This window comes from Microplitis mediator, chromosome 4 (assembly GCF_029852145.1).
Source record: "Microplitis mediator isolate UGA2020A chromosome 4, iyMicMedi2.1, whole genome shotgun sequence".
In the NCBI taxonomy this organism is placed as follows: Eukaryota; Metazoa; Arthropoda; class Insecta; order Hymenoptera; family Braconidae; genus Microplitis; species Microplitis mediator.
This window is the reverse complement of record NC_079972.1, coordinates 9,012,267-9,035,761: the sequence shown is the minus strand read 5'-3', so window position 1 is coordinate 9,035,761 and position 23,495 is coordinate 9,012,267. Positions and strand designations below refer to the sequence as shown.

At 31.6% G+C, this 23,495-nt stretch overlaps 4 protein-coding genes and 1 long non-coding RNA gene across 9 annotated transcripts; 1 reads left to right on the top strand and 4 right to left on the bottom strand.

Annotated features, from left to right (window-relative positions):
* Positions 1-727: 727 nt before the first annotated feature.
* Positions 728-5,033, bottom strand: LOC130666284 (odorant receptor 4-like). The gene is made up of 6 exons (XM_057467119.1): positions 4,192-5,033; positions 3,952-4,051; positions 3,818-3,888; positions 3,007-3,046; positions 1,913-2,068; positions 728-1,839 (listed from the first exon to the last, which is right to left on the bottom strand). Exons 1-6 carry the CDS (start codon positions 4,983-4,985, stop codon positions 1,786-1,788), a joined length of 1,215 nt encoding a protein of 404 aa, XP_057323102.1. The 5' UTR covers positions 4,986-5,033; the 3' UTR covers positions 728-1,785.
* A 2,011-nt stretch (positions 5,034-7,044) lies between these two features.
* Positions 7,045-10,208, bottom strand: LOC130666282 (odorant receptor 4-like). Its single transcript, XM_057467116.1, has 5 exons — positions 9,335-10,208; positions 7,848-7,950; positions 7,662-7,772; positions 7,432-7,587; positions 7,045-7,363 (listed from the first exon to the last, which is right to left on the bottom strand). The coding sequence occupies exons 1-5, from the start codon at positions 10,144-10,146 to the stop codon at positions 7,313-7,315; spliced, it is 1,233 nt and encodes a 410-aa protein (XP_057323099.1). The 5' UTR covers positions 10,147-10,208; the 3' UTR covers positions 7,045-7,312.
* A 987-nt stretch (positions 10,209-11,195) lies between these two features.
* LOC130666278 (odorant receptor 4-like) lies at positions 11,196-23,493 on the bottom strand. Of its 4 annotated transcripts, XM_057467109.1 has the most exons (7): positions 22,539-23,493; positions 21,478-21,577; positions 20,361-20,471; positions 20,097-20,252; positions 12,234-12,344; positions 11,993-12,148; positions 11,204-11,910 (listed from the first exon to the last, which is right to left on the bottom strand). In XM_057467109.1, exons 1-7 carry the CDS (start codon positions 23,351-23,353, stop codon positions 11,857-11,859), a joined length of 1,503 nt encoding a protein of 500 aa, XP_057323092.1. In that variant the 5' UTR covers positions 23,354-23,493; the 3' UTR covers positions 11,204-11,856. The 4 variants fall into 4 exon arrangements, with proteins under 4 accessions (XP_057323095.1, XP_057323092.1, XP_057323093.1 ...); XM_057467112.1 differs by lacking the exons at positions 20,097-20,252; positions 20,361-20,471; positions 21,478-21,577; positions 22,539-23,493 and adding exons at positions 12,399-12,498; positions 13,684-14,514 and having other exon boundaries at positions 11,196-11,910; XM_057467110.1 differs by lacking the exons at positions 11,204-11,910; positions 11,993-12,148; positions 12,234-12,344 and adding an exon at positions 18,654-18,959.
* On the top strand, positions 14,426-20,419 carry LOC130666285 (uncharacterized). Its single transcript, XR_008989648.1, has 4 exons — positions 14,426-14,908; positions 15,019-15,256; positions 15,331-15,374; positions 20,204-20,419. It is a non-coding gene; the product is annotated as an uncharacterized LOC130666285 (long non-coding RNA).
* On the bottom strand, positions 14,759-17,432 carry LOC130666283 (odorant receptor 4-like). 2 transcript variants are annotated; one of them, XM_057467118.1, is made up of 6 exons: positions 16,516-17,432; positions 15,570-15,669; positions 15,368-15,478; positions 15,150-15,305; positions 14,980-15,042; positions 14,759-14,896 (listed from the first exon to the last, which is right to left on the bottom strand). In XM_057467118.1, exons 1-5 carry the CDS (start codon positions 17,310-17,312, stop codon positions 14,989-14,991), a joined length of 1,218 nt encoding a protein of 405 aa, XP_057323101.1. In that variant the 5' UTR covers positions 17,313-17,432; the 3' UTR covers positions 14,759-14,896; positions 14,980-14,988. The 2 variants fall into 2 exon arrangements, with proteins under 2 accessions (XP_057323101.1, XP_057323100.1); XM_057467117.1 differs by having other exon boundaries at positions 14,759-15,042.
* Positions 23,494-23,495: the final 2 nt, after the last annotated feature.

Below are 23,495 nucleotides of genomic sequence, written 5' to 3'. Positions count from 1 at the left end.
TGTCGATAGACCCCAGGTGCGTCAGTTGACCTTCTGTTATTTTATGCAAAAGAGTTTTATTCACTTACCATGGTGGAGATTATGGGTCCCATAAGTTGGCCCAAATAATCCCTTTTTCTACGTAACTTCTTCTCCTCCCGAGGTGCGTATGCGTCTCTGCCGGTGGCCGTGAAATAGGCCTCAGAATAGTACCCGTAACGAGGGTCGTGGAACGGGATACTTTCGCTAGGTGGATAGACGGATGGAACGTCCACAGGAACCAACTGCCAACCCTTGTTGATGCCAGTCCAGAAGGTCGGGTTCTCCCTTGAATCCTCCTCTGAACAGGGCGATCCTTGAAGGCCCGGTTTCTCCGTAAGGGCGAGCGACTCCAACTGTTGAATCACACTACCAGAGCCCGACGGATCAACAACACAAGAGCTCGACGGCTCACGAACTTCACTTATTGCGATACACGAACTTGGTAACTCGTTAACCGGATTTCGAACGACCAACGTCACCGGATCAAGAAGGACTTCCTCGGCAACAACCCACAATTCGGACGGTCCGTGATGAGATCGCCAGAGTTCTTCGGCTATCGTTCATAATACGCGACGTAGCTGAGCCTTCTTGCTTGTCCTTCGGCTTCTCGGCATGAATTTTGGATTCGGAAAGGAAGCGCTTAGGCTGTCGGTATCAACGCCCAGAACAGGTGAGAGTATTAAGCTGCCGGTAGCAGCGCCCAAAGTTTAAATAAGGAGTGCATATTTTAATAAAATACGGATATATATTTTGCCTCAAAGTCCGAGTGACAGGATCAAGCCAGCAGGTTTGTGTAGAGTTCTTGGCTCTACTAGATCTTGTGATAGACTGCCTTGATTCTGTCGCTCCTTGGTATAATACATTATCAAAATTTTAACGTTGCATCTCAGGTTTCCTATGAGAGAACCGTCGTGGCCCGGGTCTCATGCATCGTCATCTGTTTAGACTATCCGCGAGCCACGGTGATTCTCTTTATTAAATTATTAATTAAATTATCGCTCGAATGAATGGTCGCTAGAATCAATTGTCTACGGATCATTTGTCGCTAGGATCAATTGTCTACGGATCAACGGTCATGTCACCATTCTATTCTACAAAGTATTATTTTGATGCAAGATCGATCATTAATGACTCGACAACTTGAATAAATTGCAGTAACATTGTAAACATTTCGTACAATTTACAGTGTTTTAGAAGAAAGATATAAAGCAATTAAGTTGAAAAAAAACTATATTCGTACGACTAAATGCAAGTTTACTCAAATTAAAAAAAAGTAGATAGAATATCATCATTTTTTACATCAAATTTAAGTATTGTAGAAACAAAAGCAGAGGTAGGCGGAATAAAGTCTCTAGTATGTTGACTCAATTATGTATATTCTTTAACTGAGTGCGCAACAGTCGTCGCAAATGCAAATGATATGTTCACAAGTAAGCCATGAATTCGAGTAGACGATTCCCTCCAAATACGCGTGGCTTTTCAGTCAAAGTCGTAGCGTGTTTCGCATTATTTAAAGTCGTCGCGTATTTGACTCAACTCAAACCAAGTTGACTCAAAGGTTTTCTTTTATCAGTGTAGTTGTAGAAATACATAGCGACTATCCGCTGATTCGCAGTGAACTTCACTAATTCCTTTTTAAAGGGATTAATCTCAATTAGATTCCAATCGGATTTAATCGGAATCTTTAACCAGGGTTTAAAGACTTATATTTTATTTTTATCCATAATACGATATTTTGAAATCAATGCCTAATAACCATTTATTTTATTCCATTAATTGTCGTAGAAAGTTGAGATATACCACTGATGTCCGTATCACCTACAAATGAATAAAGCACAGCAAATAAGCAATTAAATAATAAAAATATTTTGAAAATAAAATTTTCAAGTACCGTGCCGAAAGTATTTATTGACAGAGGTATTAATTTTCCGGCTTTCATTGGAGTAGATTTTTGAGAAATTGCAATAGTCAATATCAATCCTCGAGCAAAGTATTCAGTGATTTGATACCACCGAGTCAAATATGTCGATTCGCTTATTAACTTACACTATAATTAAAGTATAGTATTATAATGTTATGATAAAACTACATGGAGAGAAGTTTATGGTAACCGTTCCTAGTGCGTTTATGAAATATCATCCCATACCATTACAGAGTAAAAAATATTGTGTAAAATCAACACAGTTTGTGTGTTAAAAACGGTTGACACAAAATTTGTGTTGAAATTTCGACACAAACTTTGTGTAACCCCTTTTTAACACAAAGATTATGTTGAAATATCGCCACAAGAGGGCGCAAAAAATTCCACAGTAACACACAAAATGTGTTAATAAAAAGTGTATAACACATTTTTTATGTTACAAAAAGTGACACAAACTTTGTGTTAGTTTAACACAAACCGTTTTCGACACAAATACACAATATTTTTTACTGTGTATGGTAATCATTACTTTTACTTGGAATTATGGGATATAGACCCCCATACTTTCTGGGAAAAGTTCCCATAAGTATGGGAACAGCCCTGCTTAAAAAATCCGATAGATTCTTATAGCTGTATGTATAAGGCCCTATACCCTACTATAGCACTTCACATAGAGAACTAAAGCACTTCTCATAGAACTCGTTCATTCTCATAAAATCTTAATGGGAATTTATGAGAATATATTGGATTCTATGAGATTTTCTAAACAGGAAGTTCCCATATCTCATGTGAAAGAATTATGTTAATGATTACCATACTCATAGGAATAGTTCCTATAAGCGAACAGGAACCAATCCTATAACCATATTGTAACGGTTCCTAAGTATATGGGAATAAACTTTATATATTATGGTAACGATTGCTATAATATATATTGGTGCCGTTCCTATAATCGACATTTCAAAAAACCTGGTTACCATGCGTTATAATGGGAACAATTCCCATAATATATTGTAATTGTTACCATAAATTTTTCTCCGTGTAGTAACAATAAACATTTTTACCTTTGCAGTAAGTAATTCACAAACGTAACAATACAAAAAATCTGTCTATCGGTTGACCCTGCGGGCCAGCCCCAAAACTTCCCGCTGTTTTCGAGCTCCTTGAGCTCGAAAATACTATTGTATCCCATTCTTTTCGAAAAAAACCGTTTTTAGCATTTATTTTTCCCACGATATCTCACGAACGAATCGACTGATTTCAATGGTTGAGGCGGCAATCGACGTGTTTTATTGAGTTCTAGAGCTGATCAAATTTTGAAATTGTTTGGTTAAGTCGTTTCAAAGATATTCGCAAAAAACCGTTTTTTGGCATTTCTTTTGCCCACGATATCTCACGAACAAATGAACCGATTTTGATGGTTGAGGCGGCAATCGACGCGTTTTATTGAGTTCTAGAGCTGATTAGAATTTGAAGTTGATCGTATAAGTCGTTTCTGAGAAATCAATAAAAAACTAAAATAAAAAAAAAATTTTAATTCTTATTCTTTGTATAACTTGTAAACTACATGACCGATTTACCCCAAAATCTAATCAAGACTAAGTTTTGGTGAGCTCTTTCGATTGCCACCAAGTACGTTCAAATCGGTTCATCCGTTCCAAAGATATCGTCGGACAAAAAAAAGTTCACACACACACACACACACACACACACACACACACACACACACGGACGTCCACCCGGGAATAGTCAGAATAGTTTCCTAGGACCTCAAAACGTCGACATCTGATGAAAACTCGATTTTCGAAAATCGGACCGAAACCAATAACTTCCCTTTTTTGAAAATTTGCAATTTTCTTAGCGGGAAGTTAAAAAATATTATATACGAATGATATAAGAAGCATTACGTACGTTGTCATTCCTCCAGTATCTTTTTGATTCCAATCCTTCAAATTAAATTTTATAAAAAAAAAGTGTTTGAATTTATAATAATTCCGTGTAAAACTTACAAGTAAAATATAATATCCTACAAGACATATGATTAAAGTACATCCCACGACTTCGATGAAACAAATTTGTTGGAATAAATTTTCAATTTTGATAATAAATCTGAAGAAGTAAAAATTATATAGAAAAATAAACAAATATGCACAAGTAGGGCTTCACGTATTACGGCCTGTGCGTAAATTTTTTGGCAAACTTTTAAAGTGGGCCGTCGTACCCCGGTCTCACTTACATGTATATCGTACCTAATTATTTTGACATGTTGTTTAATAATTTTTGAATATTTTTCAGCATATACTTTATTCTGTTGAAAACTATCAAGATCGTTGAGCCACACCATTAAAACTTCCAACTGTCCACATGCGTGTGTAATTAATACCGTAATGAGATTACACGTTGCATTCGAAATCGAAGCGAATACAAAAGCACAGCAGCAATGAATTGAAAATACAATTTCATAAGCTGGGCTTTTATACTGATCAAAGACTATAAAATGAGAAGGAAAAGCAAATGTTCGTTCCGTTGGATCATTTTTATTTTTGAAAACTCCAGACACGTGAGGTAATACACATGCATAAATCATACAACTGCCGTACATGAAGGCAGCACAAATAATCGAACTATTACGACCAAAGCGAGCATATTTCACCATAATTGTTTTATCTTTAATATCATTTATCTGTTCCCAATCAGAATTAAACTGTTTTATACAATTTCCGATTTGTTTATTAATTTTAATTAAATAATAATATTTGATGACTCCCATAACACAAAAACTAAAACATCCACTTATTCTAAGTCTTGTCGTCATATCTTTTACAATCACAAAAATGAAAAGTAGACCCGGTATTATAACAAATGACAAGAGAAATGTACAAATTATAATGTGACAGAACGCGATAACTCGGTAGAAATAAGATGAATCTATCGCAAAATGCCAAACACCTAATATTTTTAGAATCCATCGATTAACATCTAGAGCATAGTTGGAATTAACTGTTTTTGAAGTGATAATTGTATTCGTCGTTTTTTCGGACATTTTAAATGATTTTTACTTCAACAGAAAATTGTTTTCTTGCTGCCCCAATATTTTTGACTGTTATGTTTAAAGCACTTTCCCCGAGTAATCATTCTTTGGCACAGCTACGAAAAAAAAATATAGCATTTGCGCATGTGCGCATTGTTTATTTAGAATCTGTCATTTTACTTTGTAACTGTTATTTGAACAAAGTACTTGTTTCTATTTTCTTTATCAATAAAACATAATAAAATTATAACTTTGCTTCAGCAATGAATCAAGCTATAAGATTAATAGCTATTAGTAAAGAGAAACAAAATTGAACATCGCTCAAACTAAAATATACAAAGACGATACTTTTTTATCGTCGTAATTTTCGTTATTATAAAAAATATCAATACAAACAAGTTTAAACCACTCCGACAATTAGCTATATATAAATATATATTTAAGAGTAGTAGAAATTCGCTTTATTTTCTTTGAGTAAATTGTGTCTGTTTTACATCATATTTATTAAAATAATTTCATGTATATTAAATGTGTTTATAAATTTAAGTACGCGTTATGTACTTTATTTTCTAAACATGGTTATGTATATTGCGGCATCAGAGAGGAATAGACGTAATTTTACCTGACTTTCTATTGGTTTTGTTTCTTATTATTAAGACGATGAAGAGCGAAAATCAATCTGGAATGCGCTCTGGTATGGGAATTCTATCCACATGGCCTCAAAAATGATTTCCATCGATGTGCTCTATTTTCAAATTTAAGGTAGTTTACTCGTAAACTAACTGTTTAACTTCCTGCTGAGAAAATTTTTAAAAAAAAGGAAGTTATTAATTTCGGTCCGATTTTTGAAAATCGAATTTCTAACAGAATTTGACGTTTTGAGGTTGTAGGAAGCTCTAGAATATATTCTGACTAGTTTTAAGATGACGTCCGAGTGCATGTATGTGTATATACGTATGTAACTGAGCATAATCGGTACGTTCGGAGATATTTCAAAAATGTTTTTTTTTGATAACTTGTAATGTACTCGATGGATTGATTTCAAAATACAATCAGCTCTAAAACTTTATAAGCCGCGCCGAATGCCACCTCAACCATCAAAATCGATTCATTATATTATATTATTGGTTCAAGAGAAACCGTTGTCGAAAGAATTGCGAAAAAGTGTTTTTTTCTAATAAAATTCCAATTATTGAGCTACGGTAGACCTAGCACCCGATCAGGGAAGTAGTACCCGATCACTTATGTATTTATCTATCTATTTTTACTGAATTTTACGAAACTTAGATATACAAATACATGGAGTAATCGAGTACTACACTGTAAAAAATCACCGGGGTAAGTCGAAACGGTGTAGGTGTTAAAATTATCGGTGTTAAATTTACCCCCGAAAGCGGTGTGAAAATAACGCCGCCACCGGTGTAAATATTCTAGACCGGTGTTAAAATAACGCTGCCACCGGTGTAAATATTCTAGACCGGTGTTAAAATAACGCCGCCGCCGGTGTAGATATTCTTTACCAGTGTTAAAATATTTTACTTTGTGAATATTTTTACTTACTCGATCGCTATACTTGTTAATAAATGATATTCTTTATTAATTTTCATAAAGAACTGACATTTTTTGTGTTTTATAATCTTTAAAGTTAATAATCCAAGTGGACGCAGTTTACCCTGCTTTTACACCGGTTATTCCGCTTTTACACCGATGTTACTCCGTTTTTACACCGGTTACCCCGCCTTTACACCGGTTATCCCGATTTAACACCGGTATTTTTAACACCGGTGTAATTTTATTTTAACACCGGGCGGAGTTAAAATGAGTCCATTTTTAACACCGCTCTTTTTACAGTGTAGGTCTTTTACCATAATTGATAAAAGTTTATGTTTGAACGACAGTGGTTAAGAAACTGCGTTGAATGTCATCTTGAACGCCGAAATCGATTCATTATTTTTAAAGATATTAGTGATTAAAAAAAAAAACTTAACGATTTACTTCATTTTTTCCGAATAACTCATAATATTATTTATCAAATGCTACAAAATTATTCAGTAATTCCAGAGATCTGTGACTTTTGAATTAGCATGGATGAAAATGAAAGGTGAGAGAAGTGTTTTCAAATTTATTACTAAGACTCTTTTAGATGATAAGAGCTGTAAAAAACTCAATAAACGTTTGAAAACACTTTAGCTTTTTAAATTTTATTTTTCACGAGTATATAATTAGTTGTTTAATAGCTAAATGTTTTTGTTCTAATTGATTCTTTAACTGTTTTTTTTTAGCTTCGGCGTGCCTTACTTCCTTTAGTGATACGGAACTTTCTTTTTTTATTTATTTACTTATTTCGTGGCCCTTAGTAGTTGTAAATACGCAAATCCAGTTTTGAGAATCTGAGAATGAAAATTTTTAAATTAAATGTCTTAAATAAATCGATCCATAATTTTTCTTTATTATTTACCTGCACAAAAGCAATATAAGATAGATCAATTATTCCACCAGCAGTTATTTTGTAAGAACGTTGAGATATGATAATTATTAAAATTAAATATTTCCTTGCTTTTGGCGGAAGTTGATACCAATTAATTGAATATGCTTGAATTCCGGCTTCAATGAACTATTATGAATAGTTTTTTCATAAGGTACCATTAACATTTCAAAAACACATAAGTGCTATTGTAAATTGAGTACCTGATTCTCAAGAAGTTCACTAAAGTAGCAGATTATTAATATACTCAAAGTTAGACTTGCCAAAAGCATAGCGTATGGTATCATATTTGCATAATTTTTATTTTCTATCATCTACAACATAAGCTTTATCAAAAACAGTTTTTTCTTCATAGTTATACGCCGATAATTACTTATGAAAATAATTACCTTAAGAAAAAGAAATTCCACGATGCATATAAGTACAGAAGATGCACCGATCTCCACAAGACATGTTTCATACAAAGCATCTTTAATGATATTGTTTGAAAATCTAAGTAAAAGGTTATATATATCTAGTAACATCGAGTATTATACTCTTGTGTCTTATACGGAAAAAAATAGATAGTACTGGTTACTGTTCTACGCAGTAATCGACGAACAATATAGGGAAAAATACATTTAAACATGACTAATTCATATTAGAACAGAAATGAGTCATTGCTTAACTCGCACTATTAAGTCCAGTCAAATAGACCTGATAAACGGAAACAGGTCCAGCCAGGCCTGATTATTTGAGGTAAGCTTCGGAACATGATTACAAAACATATACCAAAAAATCAAGGTAAAATTTCAATTAGACAGGTGAAAAAAAAATAAAAAACACTTTTAATAAGCGTTTTATCGAAGAATTAACTCTCCACTCTCCATTTAAACTTTCAGGTGCTCTGTTACCTTTACTACTTGTGTACAATAAAACTGAGGATACTCATAATTTTTTTCTCTACAACGTTTATATAGCACTTTTCACCGAAATTTATTTAATTCTTCGATATAACGCTACTTAAAAGTGTTTTTTATTTTTTTTTTCACCTGTCTAATTGAAATTTTACCTTGATTTTTTGGTGTATGTTTTATAATAATGTTAAGAAGCTTACCTCAAAAAATTAGACTTGATTGGACCTGTTTCCGTTTATCAGGTCTGTTTGACTGGACTATATTACTTTTTAAACAGTAATCAGTGCTGTGCTACACAGTACATAAAACATATGACTGGTTACTGTTACTATAGTCACCGTTCACGGTAGACGAGTCTACAAACTTCTCAACACAGCTCGTGTTGCTGTATAGAATGCGAACATACTTACTATACAGTGATAGGAATGGTTACTTTGCCTCCTAGATCTCATTAACATCCAGAACAGTACTCAGTCTTGGTCTGATATGAACGGTTACTACATTCATATGTGTCTTTACTATTCCTGACACTTGAGACTTCCCTATATTGTTCGTCGATTACTGCGCAGAACAGTAACCAGTAATATATATTTTTTTCTGTGTACGTCAACTACGTCTAAAATACGTTTTTACGGCTGTTTATGTCTTGAAAGGTTGAATTTACACGGAAAGATTGGAACCCGACTTGTTACTGTTCTGCACCGTACTGAGTCGGGTGCAGAACAGTAACCAGTCGGGTTCTAATCTTTCCGTGTACGTTTTCAACGTCTAGTACGTTCAATCTACGATTTAAATTTCGACTCAGGATCACTCCCAATTTTTACAATGTATAACCTGTAGGAAATACACAAGAGTTTGAAACTCTTATTTATTAATAAGAGTTTTACTCTCTTCTGTACTAGCCATTCTCACTGAATACATAATCACTGTTATTATAAATAGGTGGATTTAATTAAAATAAATTTATTAGCATAACCTACTGAATAACTCTTATGTGGCGACTAATTATCGATGAAAACTTGATGTATAAAGTTGTTTCATTGTTCGTGAAATCATCAATAAGTGAATTTAGTTGACCAATGATTATTTGAATTTGTCCACATGCATGAGTTACTAAAACTACTGCAATATTACACGCGAGAACGAGCACCGAGAAACCAGCAAATACACTAAATATATGAAAAAAAAATGTGATTTCGTAGAGTGGTGATTTTTGAACGTCAAAAAGGACATTATAGCCAGGAAAAATAGTCAATCGTTGAGAAGTATTTCTTGAACCCCGATGAGTTAGTAGAGGTAGTATATGAGGCATGACAAAATTATAAAATGTTCCACTTGAATACATGAAAATTGCAAATACAAGAGTAACATGTCTATTTATTTGTACGTTTTTCATCATAATATTTTGTTGCTCTTGACACTCTACACCATTCCAATCAGTTTGTATATGACTAAATATTTTTTTAATCGTTTTCCGATGATATATAATCGCTAAATATTTTAACAAAATAATTACACGAAAAAAAGTCGGGCCAATTAGCATTATTTGATCATCAAATTTTTTCACATAAATATATATGAAAATACATCGAAAAAGGATATTCCATATTAGACTACCGATAATTACTAAAAGATGAATCCAAGAGAGTATTTTTTTTATTGTAGATGATTTTGATACCAAAGGCCATATTGCTAATATACTTAATAATTGTTGAGTATATTCAATATCATCAAACACTGTTAAATTAATCTTTTTTTTCGTTTGACTATTTTTCTTCTCTTTACGTTTCATTGTTGGCTATCAGTATAACGATCAATTGCTAATTAAATAATTTTTATTCTATAATTCAACTTTACAACCTAGTAGGGATGAAATTTATAGCGCGTGCGTAAAACACTTAAAAACTAAAGTTTTAAATAATTAAAATTATAATCACTTCTTACTTTATATTTATTTAAAATTTATGACTGTATGTATAAGAATAATTTGAATTTACTATTGATCAGAAACTTTACTATAACTTTTCGTTACTTTCTTCTCTTTCTTTCATTTAGACAAAAGAATATAAAAATTAGTTGATATCACAAAAAACATCGAATATTGTACTAAAGCTATTGTTGCTTATCATTGGGCTTTTTTTAAAAAAAATTTTTGTTGTAAAAATCATCTGCTGTGATAAATTTCAATGATAAAAGCAATTGTCACTAAAATTTGAATGTTCGTATTTATGGAATTATTGTGTTAAGACAATCTTTTACTTGTTTGTCATATGGAAGAAAATTTATCGTGATCAGCATGATACAGTATTCTCACTGTTACGATATTCGTTAGGTATTTGGAGGTTAGTGTGAGTAGTGATATGTGTATAGTACTGACAGCAATTCGGATCGTGAATAAAATAGATCGCGACGGTAGCTATACAGATCGTTCCCTTCGCAGATCACGATCCATTAGATCGTTCCCATACGGAAAAAATATATATCCGGATATATGTAACATATTCCAGATTTGCCCGGATGTATCCGGATATATATTTTTTTCGTATGGGTTTGAATCATGTATATATTTCTTTGAACTTTTACTGCCTTTATGATTATCCATACAAAATATATTATACATATAACTTCATTATATTGAACATATATTTTATATATACGAAAATCGGCCAAAAGTTATATATTCCATATATATTCTATTTATATTTTTTTTATATGTAGCATATATTCGTATATATTTTCAGTATATTTTACGTATATTTTTGTTATATTGCGTTTATATATGATTTATATGTAGAAATCTATTTTTAATATATTCAACATATAAATTTTTTCCATGGGGGGATTGCACACTTAGAACGTGAAATGAAAAGTTAGTGCTCAATTATCATTAGAAAAATTTTGTTTTCTCCATGCAATTTTATATTTGTGAGTCAAAAAATAGTGCGTTGCCTTTTGGCAACGATATGCATTCAATTATTAACGCATTGCTTATTTGAGTTATTAAATTCTTTGGTGTCATGAAATGCTATAGTGTCATAGTTAAGTCAGATCATAGTGACCATCTGACGGAAATTTGAATAAACACATGCAAAAATGACTATAATCGTTGTCAATTTTACTTTGGCCATAGTTAGTTTTGAACATGTTTATATACAATTTCTGCGGGTGACCAACATAGACCGACTTTAATATGACACCATAGCATTTCAAACGAGAATAATTTCTCCGTGTAACTTCTGTCTTAAACTTGAAATAGCGAAAATAGTGACTGGCAATAAATGACTATTCACTGCCAAATAGTGATTGCCACATGATTTTCACTAATGCGTTGATAGAGAGTTGATCGCTTCCGATATTATAAATTTAAAAAATAAATAAATGACAAGTATTATTTAATAATTGAAAATAATTCTTCTTAGAAATTGTATGTCAAGCGAATTTCTCGGTTTATTCACATGACAGTCATTAGCTATTTTTAGAAAAATTTTTATTACGAAATTAGTTATAAGACAACAGTTCGTAGAAGATTCAAATATGCTGCAGCACTTCTTAAAACCTGAAAAAAAAAAGTTTAAATTACAGTCAGTTATAAAATATTAGATCTAAAAATTAAGTAAATAAATAAATTTGAAATCTACACCACAAAAACTGTTATATGATAGCTCTGCCATTTTTCCAGCCGTTATACTATTAGGATAGTTAGACATTGCCAAAAGTAAAATTAAATCTTTTGCTTTCTTTCCTGATAATTCATACCAGTTAATCGTGTACGCTGTTAACCCAACTTTGATCCCCTATGAAATAATAAATTCTACATTATTTACTAATTCAAAATAATTATGATCGATTGTAATTATTAAATTTGAAGATATCAATTACTTGTTGGGTCAGCATTTCACCAATATAACAAAGAATGAAAATGTTAAATGTAAATGATACAAGAAGAACACAATATGTCACAGTGGCTATTGTTTCTGCTCTTTCAAACTCCTAAAAATTATTAATGTTGACATATGTGTATATATTTTCATAAATAATATGTACCGTCATAAAGTAATACCCAAGAAAGCATATATTCATAGTACAGCCGACAAATTCAATAAGACATACTTCATTTAAAATTTTTTCAGTTCGCACTATAAAACTGATGAATATTTAAATTAATATCATTAAATATAAGAATATATTTACGTGAATTATTTACCCACCAGGACAATTAATTTTTTAACAATTAAGATACAATACAGGAACTTTTAACAGTTCCCATACTGTTATAGGTATGGTTCCTATACCATTATGGGAATGATTCCTATAATATCTAGGGTTCATTCCTATAGATTATGGGAATGGTTCCCATAGCCCGTGTAAAAAAAATTCGTTCCAAAAAGATTCCAAAAAAGTTCCGCATGTGGAACTTCTAAACATGAGACAAATTAGAACTTCGAATGGAACTTTTGTAATTTTGATGATAAAAAAAAAGTTTTTATGAGCAAATTTAGAGTCAAAAAAGGACGTTCTTGGAAATTTTTTAGAATTTTTTATGGGCGTTTTTTTTGGTTCTATAAAAAATTCAAAAGTAGTGATTTTTTAAGTTTTTTAGCATGTCTCTGGAACGTTTTTAGTCTACAAAAGATGCAAAAGTAGGGATTTTAGAATGTTTTGGAATGCCTTTTTTAGTCCATAAAAAAGTCAAAAGTGGTGATTCTGGAACTTTTTTGGAATGTCTGTATGAAATTCCAAAAAAGTTCCAAAAACGTCCTATTTTGACTCTAAATTTGTTCATAAACACTTTTCTTTTACCATCAAAATTACTAATGTTCCAAAAAAATTCCATTCGAAGTTCTAATCTGTCTTATTTTTAGAAGTTCCACATGCAGAACTTTTTTGGAATCTTTTTGGAACGAATTTTTTTTACATGGGAATAGTATAGGAACTATTCCTGTAATATTATGAGTAGCATTCCCATAATGATAGGAACTGCTCCCATAATTTATGATCATAGTTCCTATACTAGTATAGGAAAAAAATTCATAAAATTATGGAAATCGTTCCCATAATTTTCTTTCCGTGTAGTTATGGGAACTTTTTCCAGAAATCATGGGTGTATATATCCCATAAGTTCAAGTAATTATTACCATAACAATATGAGACGCTATTTTATAAACGGATTTTAGAAACGATCACTATAATTCTGTCTCTATGTATAAAAATTCAAAATGAATTTACCTATTTTCTGATAGATAATTTTTCACGTGTGCAAACAGTTGAAACAATATTCTAAAGTTTCATAATCGATACATTAATAATTGATAGAATATAATGTAATTACTTAAGTGCACGGAGATGAATTTGAACAATCTCAGCTATTCGATTTTCCAAACTGTCAGTAAATTTTTTATTATCATCGTCGATCAAATTTTCCAATCGAGACATGACAATTTTAAGTTGTCCGCACGTATGAAGAACAAATATAGCTGCTAGACTGCATGCTCCAATAGTGATGCTGTATAATACAAAACCTGAGAACCACTGTATTGTAAAAACAATTTCATAAGATGGGGTTGTCAGAGCAGCAAAAAGAGGAGCGTAAACCGGATATGTTAGTGGTCGAATAGTTATGTTATCAGGTGTAATAAAATTACCAGCTGAGAGTGGCATTATCGTATGATAAAAAAATCCTCCACTGTACATAAAAACTGCAGAGAGACTAGCAATGAAACGACCTATCTTTGCATTTATCAACATTATCGTTCGATCTGATGGTGAGCGAACTCGGCGCCAATCTACATAAATATGTTTTAAGCATTCACGAATTTGTTTTTTTCTCATTACTAAAAAGCAATATTTACAAATTGCCATTAAACAAAAACTCAAGGGACCAATCATTTTCATTTTTAACCTTGGATCTTTTTCATTGAGAAAAGTATGTAGACCACATGGTATTAGGAGAAAACAAATTAGAAAATAACAAACAATCACCAAAATTTCAGAGATAATTTTTTCAAAAATATTTGAACTTGCTGGCCAAATGCCAATCGGTTGTAAAAACCAACGATTCATTTCTGTACTATATTTTATGTCACTTTGTGATTGTTCTGTTAAATCAGGCACAGTACCAAGAATTTCCATTCCGTTTCTCATGATCACTACGTAAAGATTTATAGAATACTAACATTAAGCTACGTTTAATTCCAAAAAAATAATCATCAAAGCGCATGCGCTCTTGATAAATGTACAACATGAATAATTAAAACCGAACGGATAAAAAATTATTATAAAAACGTGGGAATTCCACCTGCAATAATCTACAAAAACTTTTTCATTATTGATTAACTTTATTTTAATAATTTATGTAATTTCAATTTTTTCAATTGTACAACTTTATACTATTATTAGGTACAAGTATAAACGTGTGTTAATAATAAATCGTTATGAATACGACTGATATTTCTTTTTTATCAATCAACTTTTCAAAAAAATTTGTGATATCACCAATTTCTAGGTTTCTTTAGATCAGTATCCATTCTGTGAATTGACAGTGACTAAAATGGAAGGTAGAATTTTTTAATTGAATTTCAATAGAATCATTTATTATAAGACTCAAAAATAATATTCAATAATTTACTGGTCACTTTTATTCCATAAATGTTCGTAAAATATTCAGATATGCCAGTGCAGTTCGAATTATCTATGGAATAATTTAGTTAAACAAATCGTCTTAAGTAAAAACTGAAGAAGCAATTATAATGACAGAAATAGAACAATCAAATTTAATCTTTTTTCTTCTTAACTTACCGTACCAAAAGTGTCAATAGAAAGATAGACTAATTTTCCAGCTTTTATAGGTTCATAATTTTGAGCTATGACAATAGTTAAAACGAATCCTCGAGCAAGATTTTCAGGTAACTGATACCATTTACTCATATATACAACATTACTTACATCCTGACACTATCATAAAAATATTTTGTTTTAGCATGTCGTACCTATGTATATAGGTGATGGAAACTTACTTTTTCAGTAAGTAATTCTCCAACGTAGCAATACAAAAAAATGTTATAAACGAATGAAACTAACAGCAATATATACGTCGTCATTCCACCAGTTTCGTTGTTTTTCCACTCCTTAGCAAACAAATTTTGTGGAAAAGATCTTTTTAACACTATTTATGTATCTTTCGATTCATAATAAATATCAGATATTTAAAGCACTCACAAGTAAAATATAGTATCCTAATAGACAAATATTCAAAGTACATCCGATAACTTCCACAAAGCATATATGTTGGAATAATTCTTTAATTTTCTCAACTAATCTACATAAAAAACGGGAAATAAAGTTGAGCTGTTAAAAGTATATACATTAGGGTGGCTCGTTTCAGAGCAATATTTTTTTTTCAAGGTGCTGACTCAAAATCTTGTAGAATTTGTAAAAAAAAATATTTTGGTCAAAATTTGAGCCCTTAACTACACGGAAAAAATTTAATGTTGCTGCAACATGGCTGTCTCCTGTTGCAGCTGCAGGAAAATCCTGTTGCTACAACAGGATTTTTTCCTGTTGCAGCAACAGTAAATTTTTTTCCGTGTACTATTTTAAGAGATCACCCAGGTCATTTGCTAGTTTTCCTATTTTAAGAACGAGTATATACACGTTTCTCGCACGAGCGCAGCGAGATATTTACCCTTGATCAGCCAGGTCTGATCAGATCTAATTATATATAGGTTCATATATAATTCCATGTATAATTACGTACAATCATATATAATTATGGATAATCTCATATATAATCATTTATACTCATATATAATTAGATAAAATCATTTTTCATCGAGAAGAATGTTGTTTTACTTGAGTTTTTACATTTCATAGAGTATAAGAAAAAAAAAATCGTGAAAAACTCTAAAACATGAATTTTTTTTCAATTTTATTTAATTTGACAGCGTTTGAATTTTGGTCGTATCAAGCTCAAATTTTTGAGATCACTTATTATTTTCCAACGTACTTTCAAAAAAAAAAAAAAAATATAAAAATAAATAAAATAAAATAAAATAAAAAAAAAACACCAGCCAAACTACTGGCTTAAATATTTATGTGCGCGTCATATTGTCGGAAAATGAATCTACCCTTATAAGTCACATATATGTATATACCAATGAATTACCTCAAAGTTTCCGTGTGTTGTTCAATAATAGCAAAATATTTTGAATATGTTTTTTTTCCTGTATTTTCAGGCGTATCTATATCATTTAACCATAATGTCATTATTTCTAACTGTCCACAAGCATGCATAATAAAAACTGTAGCAAGATTGCACGTTGCATTAGTAATTGAAGCCAGTACAAAAGCGCAGGAGCAATGCATAATGTAAACTATTTCATATGCTGGGCTTTCATATTGGTTAAAAATAATAAAATGACAGGGATAAACGAATGATAGAGTTGTAACATTACCCTTGTTGTTCATTCCTGTTGATTCAAAAGGTAGTATAAACACGTAGAATATACTGCTGCTATACATAAAAATAGCACTTAAAATAGAGCTCTGACGACCAAATTTAGCATAATCTATCATTATACTTTTATCGTCGAATTTGTTTATTTTTTTCCAGTCATAAATCAAATGATTCATACAATCACTAATTTTATATCTTTGAGTTGTTAAATAATAGTATTTTATAATACCCATAACAATATAACTCAAAGCTCCAGTAATCCTAAGCCTGACTGCCGGATCTTTTATGAGAACAAATGCAAAAAGCGCGCCTGGTATTATGACAAATGTTAATAAATTTATACAAACTATCATAAGACAAACAGCAACAATTTTTGAAAAATTAGAGGATTCAATAACAAACTGCCATATTCCCAATATTTTAAGAGTCCATCGATTAATTTGTAAAGCGTATTTTTCATTAAACATTTTTATATTATCCAAATTGTCCTTTTCATTATTTCTCATGACGACCTTACATTTGTCTTTTCATATACGTCAGTTAATCTTTCTATGGAGAACACTTATAGTTAACTGATTGTTCTTTCTACAAATATATTGAAAAAATTATAGTCGCGCTTGCGCACGTTTTTTATTTTAAAATTACAAATAAGTTTCGTAGTCATTAAATAAAATTACTGTTCTACAGTCATTATAAAGAAGTAAATTATTAGTCATTTTTTTCATCAAATGACTGAACTTTAATATCAATAGCTTGTGAGCAAGAAACTTATTCTCAGTTCAGTTTAATAATCATTACTGTTAAAAGGTACATTAAATAATTTTTTCTATAAAGTTTTGCTATGCTACTTTTTTATTCATTACTTAGATCAGCGAAAAAGTTTTAATTATTTTCTATTAAAAGTTAAAAATATTTTTTTTCACCTTTGATATTTTTTTATCCATAAAGAAAATTAAAGTTAAAATCTATATTGAAATTACATAAGTATATTATATTAAAATGTTCAACCGTAAAAACATATGTTTATGTATTTTGTTATTTCATGCAGAAAGAAAAACTTTTTAAATTACAGTTTCGTAATTTAAAAAGTTTCTGTTTTTAAATTTTTTGCTAATCCTACATTGTAAAATTATGTTTATATTTTTTTGCATTTTTCAGTTTTAAATAAAATATTTTCTATTCGATTAAACTACAATTACATTTAGATCTTGATTATACGGTATCTATTACTACATACACTTTAATAATTACGCACTGTGAACAAAATCAATGTCGCCACTATCAAAATCTGCAACTTATCGGTGTTAAATTTTAACACCGCAAGTGGTGTTAGGATAACACCATCACCAGTGTTGAGAAAATTTTCCAGTGTTAAAAGATTTTTCAGTGTTGTAACCACATAACAATCTTGTTCAAGGCTTGCGCAAGCCTGGTCTCAAGTTCGATAGACGTTAGTGTCTTTTCTTACCTATGTGTCTTGCTGCAGATACTTGTGGCTAGATTTCAATAGCAAGTCTAGTGCAAGCTTTATACAAGAAATTCGCGCCAGAATATAACTCAATTCTAGAAGAAGGCTATAGTTGAAAATAGTTGCGCATAGGGCTGCACTCAAGATTGAGATTATCTTGATCTTGTCTCGATCTCGTCTCGACTTACCCTAGCAGATCCGAATTACGGTAAATTACAGTAATTGATAGCAATATCGAGACCAAGACCAAGACCATCGAAAATCTTGCAATGTCTTGACAAGAACCAATACAATATAATAAATATATGTGAAATAGTTTTATCAAGATTTTGTCTTTATACATGACTATAATTCATGTAGTCAATCGTTGTTGTTTACGACAGTGTAATAGAGCTCTATTAAAAAAAAATTTGTGATTAAAAAAAAAGTTTTAAAAATGATTAAAAAACTGTTAAATAAAATTTGTGATTTAGTTTACTGTTATTATTGTTACTGTTATTAAATTTACATATTTTATTGGAAAATATTAAATGGATACTTTAGTTTTGATTTCTGAATTTTTCGCACTAAATAAATCAGAATTTTGTTCTTACGATATACTAGAGGTGCCATAGTAACAGGTGTTTAAGCAAGATTCTGGAATAAGTATCTTGAGTAAGCCTTCTAGCTGCTCATTAACCTGCTGCTATAATTTAACATTATTAATTATATTACATGGAATTAAAATAGTATTTTAAAAATACTATGGAAGCTCGTTTATTTTAAAAAGAACGAAGAACTTAATAACAAATTCAAGACATTTTTTAAAATTATCCCAATTATAAAATACAAACCAATGAAATGTAATTGTGTAAAATATTTTAAATTAATTTAAGAGAAATTCAGGATAATTCAAGACCAAGACAAGACAAGACGATATAATCAATTTACTGATTTTCGAGATCAATGCGAGACTTACATTTCGAGTTCGAGGTCAAGACGAGACGAAAAAGGTCAAGATCGAGACAAGATCGTTCCAATCTTGTCTTGTCTCGGCTCGAGTGCAGCCCTAGCCCAAGCATGTCTTATTTGGGTAATAGCTCTATTTTAACACCACTTTTTTTACTGTGCGATATAAGTTGTAACCTTTATCCACTTGGGTTAGGAAAGATATATTTACGAAACAAACTGTAAGTTTTAGATTTTTTTGTGTGTGTGTATCATAAAGCGCATTCGAGCATTTACACAATTAAGGAACTCGTAACCCTAGTGGATTTGAATTACGGTGAAATCACCGTGGAAGTGTAAACACCGTGATTCCACGGTGGGTACACGGTAGGTTTGTGCCATTTTACCACCGAGTAAACACGGTGTATCCACTGTGATTACGCGGTGTATCCACCGTGGTTCCACGGTGGCTTTACCACTGTGTTTCCACCTTGGTCCCACTGTGTAACCGATTTTCTGGGTATACCGTGGAACCACGGTGGCAACACCTTGTAATCTCGGTGGTAAAATGGAACAAACCCACCGTGTTTCCACCGTGATTCTAAACCACCAGGGAAACTATATGCAAATAAAAAGGTTAACTTTATACTCAGGAATGCAAAATAAAAGAATTTGTACAGCAATTGAGTGATTAAAGATAATTTTAGTATAAATAAATTAACAAATGGATATTAAGTAATTAATATTAATAATAATATTGAATTAATCTTTCATGACATAAATGTACGTAGGAGATTTAAATACGTAACCGAGGTTCTGATTACCTTGAAAAATGAAAATCTTTCAAATTATAGTATTTTAAGTAAAAAAAAAAAAAATCGAAAAATATACTTACAGTACAAAAACCATTTAGAGAAAGATTAAACACTTTTCCAGCTGTTATTGTGATAGGATTTTGTGCTGTGGCAATTGTCAAAGTTAATCCAAGTGCTTTTTTTTCAGGTAAACGATACCAATCAATCATGAAAGTTCTCTCGCCGACTTCACTGCACTATAATGAAACATTTTTCAGTACAAAGTGGTCAATACAAACAATTGCAGCTGATAAATTCATAAAGCTAATAATTATAATATGTATACTAATAAAAATAAAACATACTTTGGCTTTTAGAAGTTCACCAATGTAACAGAAAAGAAAAATATTAAATATGAAGGATATCAAAAGTATTGTATAAGTCATTATTCCGATAGCATCACTTTGCTGCCATTCCTTATCCAAAATACGTAAAGAAAATTAAAGAAAAATTAGTATATTACACACCTAGGGAAGTAAAGTAAGAAATGTCTCAGATCACTTGTAATGCCAAGGCGAAGCCGAGATCACCAAACATGTGATCTGAGGCTTTCTTATTTACTTCCCGAGTAGTGTATACTATTTTTCTCCTTAACGGGGACGGAAAGCGGCAACTTCGTTTTGCACAGCGGGACGAAAGTTGACGCTTTCCGCCCGGAGGTGAGAAATAGCTATTTTCGATACATAGGATCAAAACGAGGGTTTGCGGTATGCTTGTGTTGGCAACACAAGTCTCGCTTCGTTTGTGCGAAAAAGATATATGTACTTGTTCTCGTTGCAATGTAACATAGCCTCCATGACTAAACAGAACGATTTACTCAATGATGAATGTATATCTATATAGTATTAAAATTTAATCGTTTGAATCATTTCTAATTGTTTTGAATCGTTTTTTTAATCAGGGCTAAGACGAGTGTTGATAAGACACGTATACAGGATTTCTCGTTTTAATCATTCGTCTCGAACAATATTTTTTATAACGATTATGTTGAAAGTTCAACTGAGAGAATTTTAATTAATTAAAAAAAAAAAAAAATTATTGTTTTACTAAGAAATATAAAATTTTACAAAGAAATATATAATGTATTTGTGAAATAAGTTATTTATATGATTTGTTTTTCAATTCATCTGTTTTAGTTAATTTTTGAGTATCGAGTGTGCGGGTAAATAAACTAGGCGATACGAATCATATATAGGGAGATGATTTTCTCTATCCTTGATTTGTATATAATTATAGCAACTTAATTTTCAGCACAGTCATGCTGAAAATTAAAACAGCTGATTTTTCAATATCGTTCTATAGCTTCGTCAATTATCGAGACACCTATTTTATTCGTGCCTCACAACGCTCGAATAGTGAACTTTAAACACAGGAGTTATAAAAAATGTTCTTTTATTTTTTATAACGAAATAGTATACTTACCAACATCAAGTAATATCCTAAAAAACAAATGTTTAAAGTACACCCTATAACCTCAACTAGACAGATTTCGCATAGTACATTTTCAGTGCTTGCAATAAATCTGTAAAAACAATTATTAAGTGAACAGTGTGAAAATTTATAAATATCACAAAATTAACATAATCGATCGCTATAGGGGCAACTGATATCTTTACGTCCAATCTCCAAGACGGAAATCTAAAACGCACTGTTACAGAATTTTCACTTTGTTATACACTGTAAAAAATCGGGAGTTATTTAGGAGTCAACAGATATGTTGACATACTGAAAATTTCCATATACTGTAAAAAGAGCGGTGTTAAAAATAGACTCATTTTAACTCCGCGCGGTGTTAAAATGAAATAACATCGGTGTAGGAGGCTTAATTCGGCGGTGTTAAAATACCGGTGTAAAAGCGGGGTAAAGTGCGTCCACTCAGAGTATTAACTTTGGAAAGCTTATAAAACGCAAAAAATATCTTCACACACACACACACACACACACACACACACACACACACACACACACACACACACACACACACACACACACACACACACACACACACACACACACACACACACACACACACACACACACACACACACACACACACACACACACACACACACACACACACACACACACACACACACACACACACACACACACACACACACACACACACACACACACACACACACACACACACACACACACACTCAAACTCACATACTCGCACTCACACACATTCAGACACACGAGCACACACACGCACACTGTTTAACTGTAGGGATCGAGAAAGTAAAAAACATTCCTAAAGTAAAATATTTCAACTCCGGTAAAGAATATTTTCACCGGCGGTGGCGTTATTTTCACACGGCTTTCGGTGTTGAAATTTAGCACCGCAAATTCTAACACCTACACCGCTTGGACTTACCCCGGTTATTTTTGACAGTGTATGAACCAAGGAAATATTGCTATGTAACATGGGAAAATTACCTATTTTTCTTTTCCGAGTATAAAAATAGTTTTAATTATACCTGAGAGTTCTTGTATGTTGTTCGATTATATCGGAAAATCTCTTACTGACTTCTTTACGGTGATCATTTCCATCTACAAGTTCGTTTAACCAAGCAATGAGAATATCTAATTGTCCACATGCGTGCATCACAAAAACTACCGCAAGACTACAAGCTGCACTTGTAACTGAATGCATTACAAATGCACAGCAGCAATGTAAAGAATAAACAACTTCATAAGCTGGACTTTCTTGTGGATCAAAAATAATATAGTAACTTGGATAAGCTATTGGCCGAATAGTTACATTGTTTTCATTTTTAACACTTGCTGATACATGTGGAAGTATACCTGCATAAAATAAACCACCACCATACATAAAAAGAGCACAAATTATTGAACCGTAACGTCCCAATTGAGCATATTTTAACATTATTTCACGGTTATTTAATGGATTTATTCGTAGCCAATCTGAAACCAAGTGTTCGATGCAATCTGCAATATTTTTACGCCCGGATACCAGTGAGTAATATTTTATTATTGCCATCACACAAAAACTCAACGCTCCTGTTAGTTTTATTCTTATTGCAGGATTTTTTATTTTTACGTAAGTAAAAAGACTACCCGGTACAATTATGAATATTAATAATAGTGAGCATATAATTATAATTATATAGTTAATTACTCTTTCAAGTAAATTTGATTTTGATGATAGCGGCCAAATACCGAGAGGAGTTAAAAGCCATCGATTTATTTGAATTGCATATTCAATATTTTTTTCTACAAAATCGTTATTGTACTTGTAAGTTTTTAAGCTTGTAACTATTGTTTGTTTCATGTTCAACGTTCTATCTTTACTTTTGAAAATAAAAGTTATGATATACAGACAACTAAGGGGTTTGGACGAATACAAATACTGTATACGCTTGCGCACACAAATTATTCACGATTCAATTTAACAAAAATATCAAATTAAAAAA